This window comes from Balaenoptera physalus, assembly GCF_965194825.1.
Source record: "Balaenoptera physalus genome assembly, chromosome: 5".
NCBI lineage: Eukaryota > Metazoa > Chordata > Mammalia > Artiodactyla > Balaenopteridae > Balaenoptera > Balaenoptera physalus.
The window spans coordinates 54,518,456-54,538,219 of NC_138884.1; the positions used below are offsets into that span (position 1 = coordinate 54,518,456).

At 40.7% G+C, this 19,764-nt stretch overlaps 1 protein-coding gene across 2 annotated transcripts in view; it reads right to left on the reverse strand.

The window, feature by feature from the left end:
- The window catches only part of FGF5 (fibroblast growth factor 5), a 31,828-nt gene extending 16,069 nt beyond the window's left edge, over positions 1-15,759 (reverse strand). The window contains exons 1-2 of one of the 2 annotated variants that reach the window (XM_082463137.1): positions 14,972-15,759; positions 7,417-7,520 (exon numbers count right to left, since the gene is read on the reverse strand). In XM_082463137.1, the coding sequence (XP_082319263.1) occupies positions 7,417-7,520; positions 14,972-15,332 (465 nt within the window). In that variant the 5' untranslated portion in view covers positions 15,333-15,759. The remainder of the gene's footprint in view (positions 1-7,416; positions 7,521-14,971) is intronic. The other variant, XM_082463138.1, reaches the window with a different exon arrangement.
- Positions 15,760-19,764: the final 4,005 nt, after the last annotated feature.

Below are 19,764 nucleotides of genomic sequence, written 5' to 3' on the forward strand. Positions count from 1 at the left end.
ACAGTTCAGCTGTGAAGTAGAGAGGTAAATCTAATTTCAAATAAGCTATTGAAATCAGGACCCCCATAACCTCCACCCTACCACCATCAGCCACTACAACAAATGCATTCATTGAAATGTTCGTAAAGAGGCCCTATCTTTGTTTCAAACTCAGTTTTTTGTGGATTCATTCCACAGATATTTATCGACTGTATATCACATGCCAGACACTGTGCTGGTTGTCACTTTTACAATGAACAACAATATAGCCATGGTCCTGCCCATGTTCTTTGTTGACTTAAATTATCTATGTTTTTCTCTATAATTTCTCCTTGATCTTGCAAATGTAAAAATAAGTTATAGTCAACAAGCCATAATTGCAAAACTAACCTGTTTAAATTGGCTGATTTCTATGTAATTTAAAGGAGTCTTAACTGAAAAAAACAGATGAAAATTAAATTAAACTACTTTTGCTTGAATATGCAAATTATTCAGAGGTGGGGCAATATAGTGCTATTAAATAAAACAAGAATTTTTGGCTTAGGAGGATACTTTACCTTGATTCTACTCATCTCCTCGCGTGATGAGGGCACACAGTGAATATTTAAAAGAAAGGTCAAATTCAGTTCAAAGAAAGTAAAACTTTGACTGTGATATTCCAGAAAAGACTAATTCTGCTTAATTAAAATCTGAAGGTCAATGAAACCAAACAGAGAATTCTTTCTGAAACAATATTTTAGAAAACTTTCTAAAACCTCTTAACATAGTTTTGTTCCTTAGTAAACATGCTCTGTGATGATTGAGACTCTTGTAGCAAACGAGTTGGGGCTATGCCTACAAGTCCCGATTCTCATTACGTGTGACTGAAGAAGTAAATATGCATTGTATGAAAGAGGTATATAAAGAGGATTGAATTTGGGCTAACAGCAGTACAAACCCTGGAGTCTGCAGGCTATTTAATCATTTAATCAAGTTAAGTTCTTTATTTCACTTTGTTTTCTTTGATTTGCCTCTTCCTCTTGAAAAACTTTATAAAGTTAAGAAATAATTAAATATAATAAAATGCTATTATAGACTATATAATATTATTAAACAATTAAACTATTATTATAGACTGCAATGAAAACAATTAAAGACCAAACTGTGCTCTAAGCAAAGTTTTCTTGCTGCCTGCATCCCTACACTTCTGGTTCCCCTGCCTCCTTTCAATGCATTTTGGTTCCCACCCCTAGTCCCACCAATGGGTCTGCCCGGGTCAGGTCTCCTAAGCCCAGGCTGTTTTGTATGGTTGTGAAGGATGTTCCCAGCACAAAAGCACCCACCTTTGGTGGTGAGTGAAGACTGAAAGCCAGACCCTTCTCCAACTGCTCCCAAGCAGAGAACCCCAGAACAGGGCAGCGTGCACGCACAGGAGCTGCCTCTTTCTCTTTACTTTACAACAAGCCTCATGTGGGTCAGTTGATGTATGACCATCTCCAGAACATGGTCATACTTCCTGCTTGACACTAGGTTATCTGGTCATTCTGTGTCTCAGTTCTTCATGCAACCAAGGGAATATACAAGTTGGATTTAAATCAGCCTGAGGTAAGGTAGTGAAGAATGTTAGCCACATGATTTCTCCTCCTCTGAACCTCTTGAGTTTGACTTCAAATTACTCAGGGAGCCAGGTCAAAACGCAGATTCCCCAGGCCCTATCTCCAGAGATTGTTTTAGTAAGTCTGAGCTGAGACCCTGGAATCACATCATTAACCAGCATCCTGTGAGATCTTCATGCAGGTGAGGTGAGAACCACACTTGGAGAAACATGGTATAAGATAGTTTACTGTCTGATGCTCTTAATAGCTCAAAAAAGCTGGGCTATTGAGGGCTACCATGTGCCAGGTGTTTTACATATATTATTTCATTCTTGCTATAATTCCATGACTATTAGGATGTTATTACCTGATTTTCCAGACAGAAGAGTAAAGAAAAGGATTCGTCTAAAGCCCCACATTTATCACGTGCCAGGGTAGGCCTGTGACTTAAATCTCATCTACTGATTCCTAGATTCAAGCTCTTTCGATAACACTGTACAAACCCAAGGCATCTCCTAGGCTTCTATATAGTCCTACCTGCCCTGAAGTTGCTCCATATTAAAATACTGATGAAAAACAAGTGCCATTCCCCCAACCATCTAAGACGTAGAACACCATCTCTCACTTTAGGCTGAAATGGATCTCTGAAATTACAAGTCGATTCATCACAGGCAGATTTCCTCAATAAAATAAGCCCTCTAACCAGATTTACATAGTGTGAAATTAAGAGAAAACTGAAGAAGCTACCTTACTGCGAAGGTAGAACACTGAACCCATTTTTTTAGCCTGAATTACTAGCTATTCAATTCTGCTATGTAAATTGAAAGCTCTTAGAGGGCAAGGCGAGTTTCTCTTCAATGCCTTTATATAGCTCAGGGTCTTGACTGCAAGAGTGGAGTGCTTAATAACTTATTTTTTTTAATGATGTTGATAACCATTACTCAAGCCTCCGTTTCCCCTTTCAGTAAACATGCCCAGCTTTAGGGGCTGCGGACTCCTCCTCACTCTGTCCCCAGCTCAGGAAGTCTAGTCCAGACTCTCATCCCAGGCAAGCCAGCTGGCACCCTCTGAAACCAGGAAAGGAGGCTGTTCTAGTCCTTGCTTAGGGCTGATCAAGCACACATTCCACACCTATTTCATAAACTCTGCAATTAGCTTTCCTTCCAAACATGATTCCCTAAAACCCTGAGAAACAAAAATAATTCCACCACGTGCTTCTTTCTGTATCTTTAAAATGAGCTAAAATGTCTTTCCCGAACAGGCAATAAGTGATCATGCATACTTTATGAAAAGACTGAAGAATTCATGATAATCACCTTTTTCAAGATTTAGATTTTTTAAGGGGAAAAACACGATGCACAAGAAGGATCTTAAAAAATTATGAGACTATGACCATTGGAAATCCTTGTCTCTTTAAGATCTTGAACCTGGGAATTTTGCTTTCAAATTAGGTTCCTTGGAAAAGGGAAAACACAGGAGAAAAGGGGCTACTGTACGCAAGACGAGTTTGGACCTAACGAAAAAAGAGGCCAATAATAAATGGGATTTGCGGCTGGTCTAAATATCTGAGGGGGTCACAGCTGCCTGACCCCAAAATCAGAAAGTATTCTGAGAGGAGATAGAGGATCATCAAACAGCTGCCTGAGAGCAAATTCAGGAAGATCTGTTCTAACATTAAATGCTGAATACTTTCCAGGATCTATTCTGTGTTTTATACGTATTATCTCATTTAAAATGCTCAACCATCACCATGTATTTTTACTTTAATTTTCTTCCATTTATAGCTGATAAAACCGAGGAATAGAAAAGATTAAGTAAAATGACACAGTGTATCTTAAGTAGAATGACACAATTGAACTGTGCTCTTCACCACCACAGTCAAGACCTTTTACTCTTACATCTGGACCCACCTCAGATAAATCCAGAAAGGCTCCCTATGCAACTTTGGATAAAGACAATAAACCTGAAGAGAGAGCAAGAACAGAGTGAGGAGGAACACGAACAGACAGGCAGGCAGAGATAGAGACCAAAAGAGAGGGGGGCCTCAGCCCCACAAAGCACCGCAGTCTGGGAATAAGTTGAGAAAGAGGATACAGGCCACAGTGAAGGCTCTGACTAACCCTCATGGCCCTTGGGGAAGCAATTACCTGCTCTTACTCTCAGTGATTCCCAAGGCATCTTGAGAAGAAGACCAGACACCTTCATCCTTGTAAAGAATGCTGAAAAAACCCTGCACGCTAGGAATTTAAATGCATTGTCTACTTAGGGTCTATCAGTCAAGGTCTTAAGGAGAGCTGCAAGGAGATTAATATGAGTACGTAGGTTGACTGAGTGCATGAGCAGAGCACACCGAGATGGCTGAAGTTCAATGAAAACTTCTCTTACCGAATTAACAAACTTAGCACACAAAGGAAATCAGCATATATGTTGCCTAAGTTTAACCTTTCTGGCCTGATAATAGTGTTTACCATCTTCCTGTCCACTGACAATGAAACATTTTCTAAATGAAGAGTTTCTGTGAACAAAACAGATCTCTTTTCTGTTCTGAAAGTACATCCTAAAAGGGGTTCCCTATGCAACTCATCTTCACACTGAATAACCAACATTTATAAAACTGTGTGACAAGTTTTGTGGTGCACACATCCCCTCCTTTCTAGACTTTAAAATCAAGTAGGAGACACAGAAGTAGATGGGAAAAAAAGATCCTCCAAAAGCGTTTGGAATGAGAGAGAGAGGGAGAGAGAAACAAGCAAAAATATTCTAAGGATGAACCACAGTATTCATTCTTTAAAACGTAATACAAAAATATTATTAAAACATGCAATTATTAATTCCTATAAAATAATAGCTGAAAACAGTGTAAATAGTTCCAAATGAAACAAAATATCTTCTTTCAAGCTAACTTTTCCCTACCAAGTATTATAGCATTTAAAGGGAGAGAGAATTTTTGAAGTATGTAATTCTGGTTCAATCATTAACTGTGGTAACTTGGGAAAATATTTAACATCTCTGAGACTATTTCCTCACCTAACTATGTAATGAGATAATGTGAATGAAAGAGATTTTAAAGAAATATGCAAATCTTTTACCTCTGCCAAGTAGCTAATTTTTACTAGTCTGATTGTTACTATAAAAACGAAGTTGAAAATCTCCTATTATCCATGAGTATTTCTCGATACGCTATGGGTTTACTTTCCCCAGAATTATATGAATACTTTAGATTTATAGTTCACATTTACTTTGTAAATAAAACCCTAAAGTTACTCTTTATTTATTTAAATTTTTTTTCCAGTTTTATTGAGATATAATTGACATACGACATTGTGTAAGTTTAAGATGCACAATGCAGTTTTATATACATATATTTTTGAAATGATTATAAAGGTACTCTTTAAATGCCTCTGCACAATTATTAATTTAAAGCAACTCACTAATCCTAAGCAACATTTAATCCTAAAAGTATAAGGGGTTTTAGCCTTTTTAGTGGGGATGAAATTTTGTAAAAACCAAAACTAAATCAAATAATTATATTTAAAGCTAGCTATGAGAAAAAATTTTCAACATGTTTAACTAGAAACTGAAAAGAGGAAAGAAACCATCTGGCATAAAACTAATAATGGTTAGAATTAATACTATTTCTAAATTCAACTTCCTTAAAAATAAATCACTTTATAATTTAATTAGGTTTCCATCTAGAGAAAAAGTGCTAATAAATGCTAAGAGAAAGTGGGCTTGGACAAATGGTTTAGAAAGAATCCACATAATCGTAGGGCTTAATTTTTTATCTACAATTCAGCTCAAAGTCATCAGAATGACTTTTATATCAAAGGGCTTCAGTGAGTGACAAGAGCAAGGCTTGCTTTTGTACTGTTTAAAAGTCATTATTCCATGAAATAACTTTAGCCTGCCAAGATGAGAAAGAATAACAGATGCTGTTTTTGCATTATCTGCATTATTTCGGCCAGCCATCCTTAGACATTTGGGTCAAGTTTCTGGAAATTTGTTACTTGCATTTGACAGAGGAATCATGTAACCTAACCTTTCAGTTTGACCTTTCTAATTGGCATCCATTTGTAGTACTTCACTTTCTGTTGCAATTATCCTTAAGCTGCCCCAAGGTAGTCTATTTTTTTGCATGTACTAAAGCATGAATCAGAATATTTAAAAAATTAAGATTTTCACTCAAAACAAGCAAACCAATAGAGAATTTCTTTTTAGGCATTGCATATTATTATGATGCTTAGATTTTGAAGGTGTTTCAATCTTTTACCACCTTAAAGCAGATCAAGGAAAAGTTATTCAGTGTAGATGCATTTGATCATTGTTTTTTATTTTGTATGTGGATTTTTAAAAATCAAATATTTTTAAAAAATAAAATGGCATGTCCTACTTTTCCACAGCAATGAAGAACTTTTTCCCTTAAGATATGTAATAAATCAAAGAGCAATTATTTTATGAACACTATATTGTGGTTTACTAGAATATAGTAACCAGCTCAGCAGATGAAATAAGTAAATCTGGTTATAATTCTTGTAATGGATAATCAAAGAGGTTACCAAAGATTTCCCATCTATCTTAATAAACTGAGATTTTAGTAGTTTATTATATTTAGATTATATTTAAATTATCATTCAATAATAGGTAATATTTACTGAGTACTTACAAGGTATCTAATACTCTTCTAACAAGCTTTATATATATTATCTCATTTAATCCTCAAATAACTGTAGAAATAGCTTGAATTCTACTGTCTCCTCCAAGAGATATTAACAAACCATCTTTAGATGCTAGAGAAAGGAAAGTTGAAAGTCTTAAACATTAAACCAAGTGAAATTCTCATTCAATTTTTTAAAGGTCTGTAAAGAAGAAATCATAATTAGCAAGTTCCAATTGATTGCACTCAATTAAAACTTCCTATATACTTTGAAAACTCGAAAAGTGATATTTCTCCAATTTGTTTAATAAGAATTAAAGTGAATAAGGATTAAAGGAGTAGCTTTAAAGAAGAATTGCTTTTTAAAATGATTTAATATGACAAAACTCAGTACACTACAGAAAAAGCATAAATCACTTTTAAGGGCTGTGCATACTACTAATACTAATAAACAGAATCTGTGAGCGGGAAAACTAAGCTAAATATATTTTATTATCTTTAAAACATTTTAATGCTTCCCAAGTAATGAGCATTTTCAGAACAAAGCATAGAAATCTATAATTTGTAAATTGATTACAAACTGTGTTAAGTGGGCTGAAGAAATTTTTGAGTGCAAAATTAGTCTTCATAGTTTCAAGAAGTGTTTTTGATGCAACAAAAAAACAAGATGAAAATTTCTCAAATGAATCAAATTAAATTTCTCTATTAAAGGTCAAAGTCTTCTCACTATTGGTTTCTTCCCTCCATACTTATTAATATGAATATACGTTATATTACTTAGACTCCATTTTTGACATCATGAGTAGCTTTTAAAATTAAGAACATGATCTACTGAACACACACACAATCACCATAAACATGTAAATTAAAAATACAGTATTTCCATAACATTTCTCCTCACTTGGACCACTTTTAAGAAATAAATAATGGCAATCACTTAGAGAATGCTGTTTTCGAATACACTTACCCTTAAAACTTTTTGTGGATTCTATATTATCTTCTCAAGTAAATAAAATATTTAAACGACCACTTACAAAAACACATACAATTCTCTTGGTTTAATGTACATATAATTTTACAAAAACAAAAAAACATTAAGTTCTCTGGGCAAATTGTCCTATCTATCAATTTGGAAAATCACTTCATTCCATTTTACAAATATAAAAATCTCTATAACACCTTTAACAAATATAAAGTGGTTCTACTTACACTTGCATGGAGTTTTCCTTTTTTTGACATCGCTAAAAATTTGTTGCTGAAAACTCCTCGTATTCCTACAATCCCCTGAGACACAGCAAATATTTCCAAAATACCTAGGATGACAGAAATCCCAAAATAAAACACAGACTCTTCTATATACCACTGTGAAGAATTAAATTTCTACGTAGATTGTCTCCATTCTTTATCACTGTGATTTTTTTAAAAAGTATTTAACATCCTTATTTTTTGTGACATTTATTATGTAAAAGAAATAAAAAGGCCTAGCACTCAAGTATTCATTTAAAATGATAAATTTCAAGGTTCAAAAATTTGTGCTTCGTTAGTAATTCTTTTTCTTCTTACAAATGATAAGTCACTTTTAGTAATCAATGTTTGACAGTAGAATCTTTTCAAGTTCTAAAGGAATGGCAAAGACTTTTTTAAGTGTTTTACAAAACAGTCCTCATGCATTGTTTTTCTGTCAGAGATAATACAGTATTTTTAATATTAAAGCACAGAAGACGGTACTCAAGATTAGTATAAATCATTGGAAGCCTTGAAAATAATACTTATTTACATAAAAGAAATCCCTCTTCTCAAATGATCATAATACAAATCGATAAATCAATATATATCACACTCTATCATTTAGTGAGTTGCTCATTTAAAGATTATACATAAGATACTGAAAGCAATATAAATAATCTGAGACTATTGGCTCAGTGAAGTGTTTGATGGATTATGGTTTGAGACATATTGCATTTTGAGTGACTTTTCTGGAAAAAATTCAATGAGGTATTTATTATGTTATTGTTTATATTTGGCATTTAGTAGTCAGAATTATCAAGTCGATGTCCCTCTGTCTCCTTTAATAATTTGAAAGTCCACATCCAATGGGTCAAGAAAGTCACACACCACAGTTTAGAGTATTTTAAGAAGATGAAACTCATAGTTTGTATATAATTGGGATTCCTGCCTGTTTACCATAAACTTGTATGTAATGTTATATGAACAGAAGAAAAGCATAGAGCTTTTTGTTAATTGCCTACAACAAAATGCAAAAAAAAAGGACAAAATAATATGGTCCACTAAAGCTAAAAAAGGACTTGTCCTGGAAGAAAGGAAGGAAGCAAGCAAGGATGGGAGGGAGGAGGGAAAAAACATCTCAACATTTCAATCTGTAATATTTTGAGTACATATTCTAATTAGAATATGTCAATAGGACTATGACGAATAGAGAAATTCACCAGATTTTCTTAAAATAGCAGTCTCCCCCTGCAGTATTTGAAGTACATATAAAATTATTCAACTTACCAAATGGAGTGTATTGTGGATACACATATATATATAATACATGTAAACACATATATGAATATCTTTATAGAGCACTTATGTTGAACAATGAGACCTAAAACCTATAATTGTAGCAAATACTGCCGCTTATTTATTCAACCTGATTTCTTAAGAATACTTGATCAGAAAGTTCATGAAGGAACTATTGTTCTTGTGATCAGCATTCTTAGCCTAGAGTAAATAAAACACATCTCAAGAAAATTGCAGCTACCACTTTATTAGTGGCTGTTGCTTTAAAACAAACCAAAAAAATCTAAAAACTGTTGGAAAGGAACTACTTCTGCTTCTAGGAAGAAACTCCTAAAAAAACACTGTCTCAAAAATTTCTTTCCTTCAAAATGTTTTCAAAATGCTATTTACAATAGATTTTGCTATGCAAATTATTTGACTGTGATGCATACCCAAAAAAGATTTAAAAGCATTATCATTTTATCAAATAGTAACAAAGCACACAGAATCCTTTGTAAAGATAAATTTACTACACAATGCAGTGCTGTAATAATATTATGAATAAAACATCTGATACAAAGTTATATTTCTATCAAAATTACAGAATGATATTGAAAAACAGCATTAATGATTTTGGATATTTCAGAGATGGGGGATGTGATTGTGAATACTGTGTAAATGTCTGTTAAAAAATGAGACAGGGAGAACATGAGAAATCATCTATGTGTAGAATGACAGCCACAAAAGAGACAATGTGGAGTTGGTAGAAAAGGAGACTTGACCATATGTTTCCCCCAGTTTACTCCTGGTTCTGCATTGTTAAAGGTTTTTTTATACCATTGTCTGGAAAATTACCTGGTTTTGTAAATGCAAATCTATTGTGTATTAGTGGGAAAAAAAATACATGGTAGCATAAAAGATAAAATTCTCATTAAGCATATATGTTTGCAGACTATCATTTAAGAGGTCAAGACAAAAGGACTCTGTAAATATTTCTTTAATGGGAGCACTGCTTTGCTTATGTAAACGATTGGTTTCTGACAACATATTCTATTTTTAAGAAAGACCCATCTTGACTCAACTTGTTTCCCAACACACTGTACATTCTGCATGTATATGTTATATAAATTTGCATTGTAATAAATTTTAAATATGGGAAAAATGAAATAATAGATATGAAAGTGTTATTTTATTACATACTACATGGTTTCTTTTCTTGTAAGTTCCAGTATAAAAAATGATATAATGCCTGAGAATGAAAAGATTTTATAACAGTAAGAAAATTATATTTAATTGAAAGCTTAAAAACATACTTTTACATACATCATTCTATTTAAAATTATGAAGAATGCAGGAAAGAAAAAAGATGAGATTAGGTGAAATAATTGTTTTTTCAAATAGGCAACTTTGGTATGATGTTCTAAATAATGTAATTATGGTGTAATATTAGGAACCTTGTTAAGATCATAGTTTCCAAAGTAATTTCAACAGCAATTTCATGATGTCTTTTTTCCTAGAATACAGGAGCAGATTCTACAAGCCCCACAATTCAACCTCCTGCTCCCGCACCCCGAAAAGATCACAGGCCTATTGACTTTTCATGCCAAATCTCAGTAACTCATTAAAGAATTCTAAGTATTTTAAACCCATGTGCATTAAATCACACGTATATAAATTCCAGAAAACATTTCTCTAAAAATGATTTTTTTTTCAATTTCAGTAATTTCCTCTTAGGAGTCAGTAATAATAAATTTGATGGGAATTTACAATTCACTTGGAAGCCCAGATGGTATCCCTAAGCAAAATTGTGGAAGGCCAAGTGTGTCTCACAGATCATCGATAGTCAATGAATGTTTGCTAAATTGGATTGTTTCTTTGACCTTCTCACTACCTCTCTTCCTTTTCAGGACACCCCATGTGTACACATGTATGGACACATGTCTTAGTACTCTCCTGCTACTTTGGCCCTCTACTGCTGGGGGAGTGGGGCAGGGAGAGAGTTAAAGTGCAAGTGACAATGTGTTATCTTTCCTAGGGTGTTCACATTTAAGAGGATCAAAAGAAAAAAGCAGTGCTTAACTGAAGGAGTTATTCTCTCTTGGCGGAATTTTGCAATTGACATCTAGGATGAAGGATGCAAGAACTCAGTGTCTCTCAGATTATACACTGTTTAATCCACTTACTTACAAGCATAAGTATGCGTTACAAAGTAAAATTATTCCGGATATAGATTTTCTTACTTAGTCCCCTCTAGAATTTTTAATACAGTAGGACTCTATCAATAATGGCTGATAAATTATGTAGACTTCTCCTTTTTCTCTCTTTTCTCAGTGAATGAGAAAGATATACAGATATTCCATGTATTCAGAAGCTTTCAACAGCCCATCTGAAAAATCCTCAAAGAAAATTCATTTAAAACTGAAGTTTCTCTACTTGTGCTCACACAGCAACAAATATGCCATGTCTTTATCAAATCTGAGTCTTGAAATATCCAGTTTAGTAGTCTTCATTGATTAAGTTAGCAACATAGAAATTTTCTGCTTGAGTTTTTCCATACAGAAGATAGAGATTCTGGTTTATTTAGGCTTTGGGGACTATATAAAGGTTGACTTTACATTAACATCAAAATTGATAGTGAATTCAGATTTTTAAAAGTTAGTAAAACTGAGGGTTTGATTTAGACAAAATACATAACTGGAATTTCTATATTTTATGTGAACAATTTGGCTTTGTGTAGCTATAGCCTTAAGCTTTTGCTCCCTAAACTGACAATTACTTGATTGCCTATTCTTCAATGGCCCAAGATAAGCCAACAGAAGCATTGTTTTGGAACTAAACTTGAAAGCATAGAAATTAAAACAAAGTCTTTGTTTCTATTCAGTAGTGGGATTTTATCATCTATCTTGTCTTGCCCATCTTTCTTCACCCTTCCCTAGTATTTCCTCATAATAAGAGTTTATGTGCAATGAGCTTGATTCTTTTACCTGTCTTCAAAACCTGGGATAACTACTGTATAAGAGAAGCTAAGAATATATTAAGTGGTATTCCTTAACTAAACAAATTATGTTTCAAATCTATGGCCAGTGTACCTCTGATAGCCAAACTAGAAAATATTCACAATTTGCAAAAATTTTAATGTCAAAAGATAGTTGTGAAACATATATTCCAACATATATTTATTTCTTCTGACAAACATTACAGAAAATTACTGAGTTTAAAAGAACTTGTTAGAATGTTTGGCATGGCAAAGTTTTGACTCTTTACAGAAGTAGCAAGCTGTGACAAAATAATGTAAGTTTTCTATCACTGCTAACTCACAGACCGTAGAATTAGATGATGAGAGAAAACTCTGATGTATTCTCCATTATCCTCATGGTCCAAGCTCGTTCAGTTTCTCTTGAGAGACTTGGACAAATGGTTCCTCATCTACTCTAACCAACATTCCATAAACAACTCCTGAGTTTACATTATGTATCAGGAAACCATCAAGCGCTATCTACAAAGAGGTATATGACCAACTGCAATTAGCAGGGCCTGTTTCTCTTTCACAGCTACTTAAAGACAGAGATTCATTTTAAACTTCCAAATTACTTGCTATCCTTTTAAACATGACGTATTTCATAAATTCTTCATGGATCTATGGTAGCAAAATCTTATGATATATTATTGGACATTCCAGACATCACAAAGCTGAAAATCACCATGATTTAAACACTTAAATTATACTTTCCTCTGTGAGAAAAACCTATGGAAGGCAAAGGAAAAAAAAAAATCCCAACTAACCCAAAAGTAACCAAAATAACAAGCTTGGTGAGCTAGGTATCCTATGTTGGGTACGTGAATAAATGGATGAATGAATAAGTGAATGATTGCAAGCCAAGTGAAAGACACAGACTAAACTCTGAAAGGCTGTTATAAACTGAAATGAATTAGGAAAGTGTTCGTTAAATTAAGAAAGTTTTATTTAGGCACTTCAGTTTTGTTTAAGAAACAAAGCAGTGTTTTGTGTCTGTTCTTTGTTAGATATCTTTCAAAGTGGATTTTAAAATAAAATGTACCTTGGAAATAAATACTGGCCAATGTCTTCTTTAGCTGAATGTGTTCTTTGTTGATCTGTTCTCATTTTCCTTTCTATCTTTTTCTACAATTTCCCCTCCACAAGGCCTAAGCTGCAAAAATCTTTGTCTCTTATGGTTTCTTCCAAGAGAAGAGGGTGAATATCTTGGGAATAAGTCTGGTTTTCAGAGATTCCTAGCACACCGAAACCCACCTCCCGCACATCCTTTTACCCCCCTGGGGTCCAACCTGCCCTCCTTGCAGTCTAACTTTGGATGTTCCCTTGGGAACACAGAAGTTATTCTCTGTTGAGGCTGATTTTTTGGATAAACTGCAAGAAGAACAGAATAGAAACAGTGTTCATGTAAGTGAAAGGGGAAAATATTACTAGAAGTGGGGAATGAGCTCTGATGGCTGGTGGAGGAAAAGAGTTTGGTGGGACAAAATGAGGACAAATGGAAATACTGAACTAGACACAACTCTTGCTTACCCTTAAATCTTAGGAAATTCCCCTTCGCCCTAACTGACCTTGCCTTTTATCACCGAAGATGGTCAGTTGCTTAGTGAGTGTAATGAACCTTAAAACATAAAAGCAGGCACCGCTAAGGAGCGTGTGGGAGGGCCTGGGACTCGCTGGGGCAGACAGGGAAGGCCCTCTCTCGGGTTTGGTGCTCCAGGCCACCTCGCCACGTGCAATCCAGACAGCTGGAGTGGCGGAGCCCGAAAGACCAGTCAGGGGCAGGAGGCTGGCGTGGACCCGCTCGCCTCCCGGCGCGAACCGCCAGCTCATCCACTTCCAGCCTCCTGAATCCCCCGGAGGAAGCTTGCCGGCCGGCCATCCCACAGACGTGCACACCTCCAACCCTTGTCGGGGGCGGGTGCCAGATGCCAGCCCCGCTGTGGAGCCCGCGCTCCTCCGGAGCTTGGGTAAGAGGAAACCCGTGGGGTCATTGGTTTGAGACAGAGAAAGTTAAGTACACCTGGGAGCCACCAGACTGACACTCCGGAGCCGGGTGACCGTGTGCGCATCAGTATCTCCTGGCCATGTTTCCGCTCTCCCTGGGTCCCTCTGAGGCCCGGGCTGGGCTTCTGTCTGTTGGACTAACCCCGGCTGGAAGACCATCTGGCCCTACAGAGGAAAAGGCCCGCAGAGATCTCCCCAGCCCCGCATACAACCGCAAATCATCTCTCCCCTCTGCTGCCTAGAGGGGCAGTGAGAGGAATCAGAGGAGTGGCAGTTATGGTCTGAAAACTCAGATGGGGTGGAAGGGAGGAGAAGATGAGAAAGGAGGGAAAGAGAGAGAGCTAAACTCAGAAAGAAAATTTAAAACTTGGCTTAAAAAAAAAAACTACAAAATTTTCACCTGTACCGAATTGAACCGTCTCTGAATTTCTTCTAAAATAAAGAACTTTCCCCTAATTGTCCTTGGGGACCAAAGGCGGGCCACTCCTCCTCACAAGGTCTGGTCATGGTTTCAAGATACTAAAAGGTGCTAAACCCAACTCTGCAATTAATAATTCTAATGTCCATCACGTCTCCCTCTCTAAACGTGTCCAGTTTTCTAGATCACTGTCTTCTTCCAAACAGGGAATGTCTGGTCTCCCGTATAATATACATATATATTCTATATGTATATAATGTGTAAATATGTACGTATCTACAATAGACATATCCGTATACACATATGTATATATACATTATATGTAATATTAATTTGGGGTTATGGTAGCCGTTGTGAGGGGCAGTATGTGAGATTTGATTATTCTAAATAAAACTGTTCAGTTATGGGCAGGGAAAAGGGGTGCACTTTAATGCCCAGTGAAAAATGCGAGTCTGGTAAACAGAAGCAGAAGGTAAACAGAAGCTAAACGAGGAGAAAGGAGATTTTTGGTTTTTCTCCAGGCACAGGCTGGAGCTCCTCTTTGGGACCAGGGCAAACTGGAAACAAGGTGCCTGTCTGCACCAGCCTCCGGGTAGCCTATACCTCAGTAATCACCATTCCTCGTACCCACGAGAGGGGAAAGTGTGTGCCCGCCACGTAGACGCATCTCCACCCAACCCGCCCGGCTGTTTCGAGGGCCGGCTGGATCCCAGTGGCCGGGGCTCCGGAAGGTGGGCTTGCAGACCAGGGAATCACCAGCTGTCCCCTCCCGAGACTCCCGCCGCCCGCTTAGGACAGGTTTTGTAGGAGAGCAGGCAACTTACTTAACGTATTGGCTTCGTGGGAGCCATTGACTTTGCCATCCGGGTAGATCTGCAGATGGAAACCGATGCCCACTCTGCAGTAGAGGCTGCCGGTCCGGCGCCCCGAGGGGCTCCACTGGAAACTGCTCTGCTCCAAGCCACTTCCTTGACTGCCCAGAGAAGCCCCGGAGGAGGAGGGGGCAGAGGAAGAAGAGGAAGACTTCGTGCTACTGCTGCTTCGGCTGCTGCTGACTCCTCCGGGGTTCCTACCGGTGGCAGCCGGTCCGGGTTGCCCTTTGGGTGCGAGGCGCTTCTCCCCTTGAGCCCAGGCGCTGAGGATCAGGTGGCTGAGGAAGAGCAGGAGGAGGAAGGACAAGCTCATTCTTCCAGCCGCGGGGGTCCTAAGTGCATTTTGCAGGGCTGGTTCTGGGCTCTGCAGCCCGCGCGCGGCTGTGTGCCTCTGGCGCTGCCCCCCTCGCCGCACCGGGTGGACATAGCCTCGGGGAAGAGAGAGGGAGAGGGGGAGAGAGAGAGAGAGGCCACCCGAACGGATCTCGGCGCTGGCACTGGGATATTTATAACGCCAGTGATCTCACTGCTCGGTGCACGCCTGCGAAGCTTCCCCTCACCCGCCGCTTTGTGTACTCTCCGGCCGGTGCGGGGAGGGAGCCTCGCCGTCCCGGGGGCGGGGGTGTGGAGGAGGGAGGAGACGGGAGAGGGTGAGTGGGAGGAGAAGCCAGGCGGAGAGAAGCTGCACCCCGACGCTGGGCGCGCGCACACCGAGGCCACGCACCCCAGCACTTCTCACGCGCCACACGGCCACCCTCCACTCGAGCCAACGCTGCGCGGAACTCAGCTCCCCGCGAGCCCTTGAGTCCTCCTGGGGCAGCCACGGGAATGGGAGGGCGAAACGTGGGAGTGAGTTCTCGTCCCTCGCACCTCTGCCGCAGGCTTGCGTCCCAGCAATGCGCTCTCGCCTACCCAGGACACAGTTTCCAGGTTCCCTTCCCTTTGCCCAGCAGACCCGACTGGTACAACCCCTGCCCCGGGGATCTCTCGGGAACTGCGTCCCGCCGAGGGATCCCACCGCTGCAAGTGTTCGCAGCGCAACTTGGAAGGCTTTGGTGTGGCGCGGTGGGGAGAAGGCTTTTGTTGTTGCTACCGATTTACTAAAGAGCTAATGAATGGATTTACTCAGCGTTTAGAGAGCCGCCCTAAGCCTTTACGCCAGGGCTCGAGCTGCTTTCCTGTTGGGAAACTCTTGGTCGCGCTAAGCATAATGCCACCGAATTTGTTTTTCCTTCTGGGAAGCTCTAGGTCTGCGCCCGGGAGGGAGAGCGCACACGCACACCGTGCTCGGAGCCGGGCGAGAGGGGTAGGGGTCTGGGCGCCAGCACATGTGACTAACTGTCCAGTTGTCCTTTCTCGCCCCAGGATCCCCGTGGCAGGAAGGATTAGCTAACGGCTCGCTTCAGCTTACTCAGAGCTGCCATTGACTGAAGGGCCGACTCCAATGAATGATTAATGATGCGCGCGCTGGATTTCAGGAAACCTGAGAACGGAGAATTCCCGTGTATGCAATGCCCCTACTGTCATTTATCTGAGAAATATACCTGGCTTGCATTCTTGAAATATTTCCATCTGAAAACATATTTGAAGCTTTAAACTACACTCTGGTACAGTATTCATTGCTCATTTTAATGAAAAGGCTGTGATTTGGACCGATAAGGTCAATTCATATAAGCCAAGGTTGATGCTAGGAGGTGGCTTTCTCCAGTTTTGAGTACCCACTTAAGGATTCCTAGCTCAATAATGAAAAGCATATAAAACATATGTTTATTTTTCAGGATTGGAAATCTCCCATGGCTAGAATACTTAACATCAAGGCAGCTGTAAACAGAAAATCACCTGGACAACTTAGTGAAGCCACGGGGTGGGGGTGGGGGGGCAGCGAGGGAGGGGGAAGAAAGGGCGCATCACACACAGATGTGCATGGCCTGGGCACTATATAAGATGCTGCCCTGGGCTGAACACCCCTTCTTTTTTCCGCTGTGCTAGGCTCAAGCTTTATGCTTCTGGTTTAACCACCATAGGTAAGCAGACCCTTGCAAGGCAATCCTGAAAGTGGACATTGAGGACGGGTGGTCCCTCAGGACCATCCACTTGACTGACATTGCCTCTTTCCGGGGTGAATGATTGTGGAATGCTGGGCCTGGGCACTGTGCCTTCTGCAAGTGATGGCCTTGGGTCTCTAAAAAAGCTGTCAGGGTTTAAGACCCATTGGTGGTGCTGGATGCCATCACTAAGTTCCCCTGTGTGTCACCCATTCCTCAAGTGACAAAGATTTTCCAAAGTAAATCCAGTTGCTTGTGTCTCACCCTTCCTCTTCCCTAGGAGTCTGCTGAAAGAGCAGGAGAGTGGCTGGCCTTAGAGGCGCTATCAGCCTCCTTCCCAAACCCAGGAGGTCAAAACCACTCTGGGGCTGAGCCTCTGGAACTGAGATTACGCCTTTCCTTTTCTTCTTTCTTTCAGCTCCTCAAGCCCCACCCCCAGTGAAACAACCATTCTTGTATCCCTCTCCTGTCCTGCAAGATTCCAGCTGGGGATCAAACTCTTGTCTAGGGATGACCCAGGAAGGCCAAGACACCTGCTCAGGTTTTAGCCCAGCTCAGCCTGGAGGGTGGCAAGGTGCACTCCGACCTCCTCTGGGGTCCGAGGTTGAAACTTTCCGAAAAGCAGAGCATTCCCTAAGTGGAGAGCAGTGACCAGCTCTTGTGACTGAGTTTGGCAAACTAGACCCCAGGTTCCTTCTCAACTCTCCTGGATGCTAGGAGGCTTTTTTAACAAGTGCGCCCTTAAAACTGAATCGGTATGGTGTGCGTGATTAAGTAGGGTGGGTGCCAGTAACCTTTTAAAAATCTACAAGAGGGTTGAACATGTATTTGGGTCTTTTTTTTTTTTTTTTTTAATGTAAAGACCCGCAAAAACTGAACAGTGGAAGAAGACAGCCCTGTGCCTGTCCCGTGCGCTGAAGAGCCAAGCTCCCTCCCTGCGCAGCTCCGCCGAGAGAGGAGCCAGTCGCCCTGCGCTCCCGGCTGCGCCCTCCCTGGCCCGCGCGCTGCCTCACTCTCGGCGCAGCAGATCCGCGGAGCCTGTGTCCACCGCAAATCTGCGGTCGGAAAAATTCTCATTTCACGGTCTTGGCTAGCCGGGCTCTACTCCCATAAATTCCACTCAAAAGAGAGTGCAAGCCTGTACCACTTTTTTTTTTTTTTTCTGGTTATTTTCTGGATCATCAAAAGCCCCCTGGCTGGAGACGATCCCTCAGTCCATTCACAGGCCAGTGAGCCTGGTCAAGGGCGCCAGGGCATAGGCGGAGACGCGCCCGCGGCCACTGCGCCGTGCTGTTCTTGATTCATGCGCTCTCCCTGCCGCGGAAGCAAGGTCGGGGAGAAGGTGCAGGCTCCTGGCTACCTGCAGAGATAAAGGCTAGTTTCCACTCACCTCCACTGGACGGAGCACCGGAAAACTAACAGGTGAATGGGTCCCACCAGTCGTCTAGGCATCAGCTCTGGTCCCCATCTCTTCGGGTTTACCTTCCTCAGCTGTTCAACCCCTCGGCCTCACGTTCTGTAGCCTCACCACCTCAGGTTCACCTTTCCTAGCCCCAGCACCTGAACTTTCTTTCCATGCCTCCCCTAGTTCTGTGTGGGAACCAAAGGATGAATTTCTCATAGGTCTTTTGTAGCTATAGCTATGATCCAGTTACTAGCAACAGGAGTCAATTCAAAGCAAGATACAATGACTTGTATCCTCAGGCTGGCACTTCAAAGTCTAGGAAGAAAGAGATCAGGGCAAAGACAAGCTTCCCTTCACCCGAGGGACAAACTTACTAATTACAACCTTCCTCTGGTTGTAAACAGATGTTGGAGGTCTCTGAGACCAGGGCTCCAGAGGAGAGGCCAAAGCCTGGTCCATCCTACAGTGCATCACACTGAGATGGAGGGAAGGACCAGAGATAGATGGTGGGATAGGATGAGCAACCCTGGGCAGTGCAAACCACAGTGCCCCGAAGGCTCTCCAACCCACGAACGAGGCTGCCAGGGTCCCCGCGGACCTCGCACAGGCTTCTGTTCAGAACAAGTCAGTCTCTCCTCACCTCTTCTGCTGGAGGTGCCCACAATCTATGAGGTTTGCCTAGCCTGGTTCGTTGCAGTGCAAGGCAAGGACTGGTTTTCTTTGCTTGATTCAAGCAGACAAAAGCCCAGAGGATTTCAGCAAGTTTTCCTAAGTGAAGGGCTTGAATCAGGCCCTCCCTCACCATCCCTGCCGCCCTTCCACACACTCAGAGGCTGAATCCAGACAGCAGCACCGCTTTTTGCTAACCAGGTCCCTGGTGACCCCACAATGACTTCTAGTTCCATAGGATTTTGGTCGGAGGCACAGTTGCATTGTGGGAAGACTCAGGCGCTGACCCTGTTGGGGCCGTCAGTCCGCCTTCTTGCCAGGACCCTCTATTTCCTCCAGGCCTGGCTTCTCACCAGCCAAGTTGGCAGCAATTACAGGAACAAATAGCCTGTGGCGAAAGGAGCCCTGAGCAGGCTGAGAAGGGTGGGAAGGGCTGGCTGTGCGGGAAGGAAACAGAGAGCGAGGGCGCACAGGCAGGGTGCTGACAGAGTGATTAGGCACTCCGCAGGTCCGGAGGTTAGATCTCTTCTTCTTTCTCCAGGGTCTATTACTTCTTGCTGAAGAGGCAGCTGTTTTGAAATGGCCACAGGCAGCTGGTCTCCTCCATATCTGTGGAGTCAGAAAGC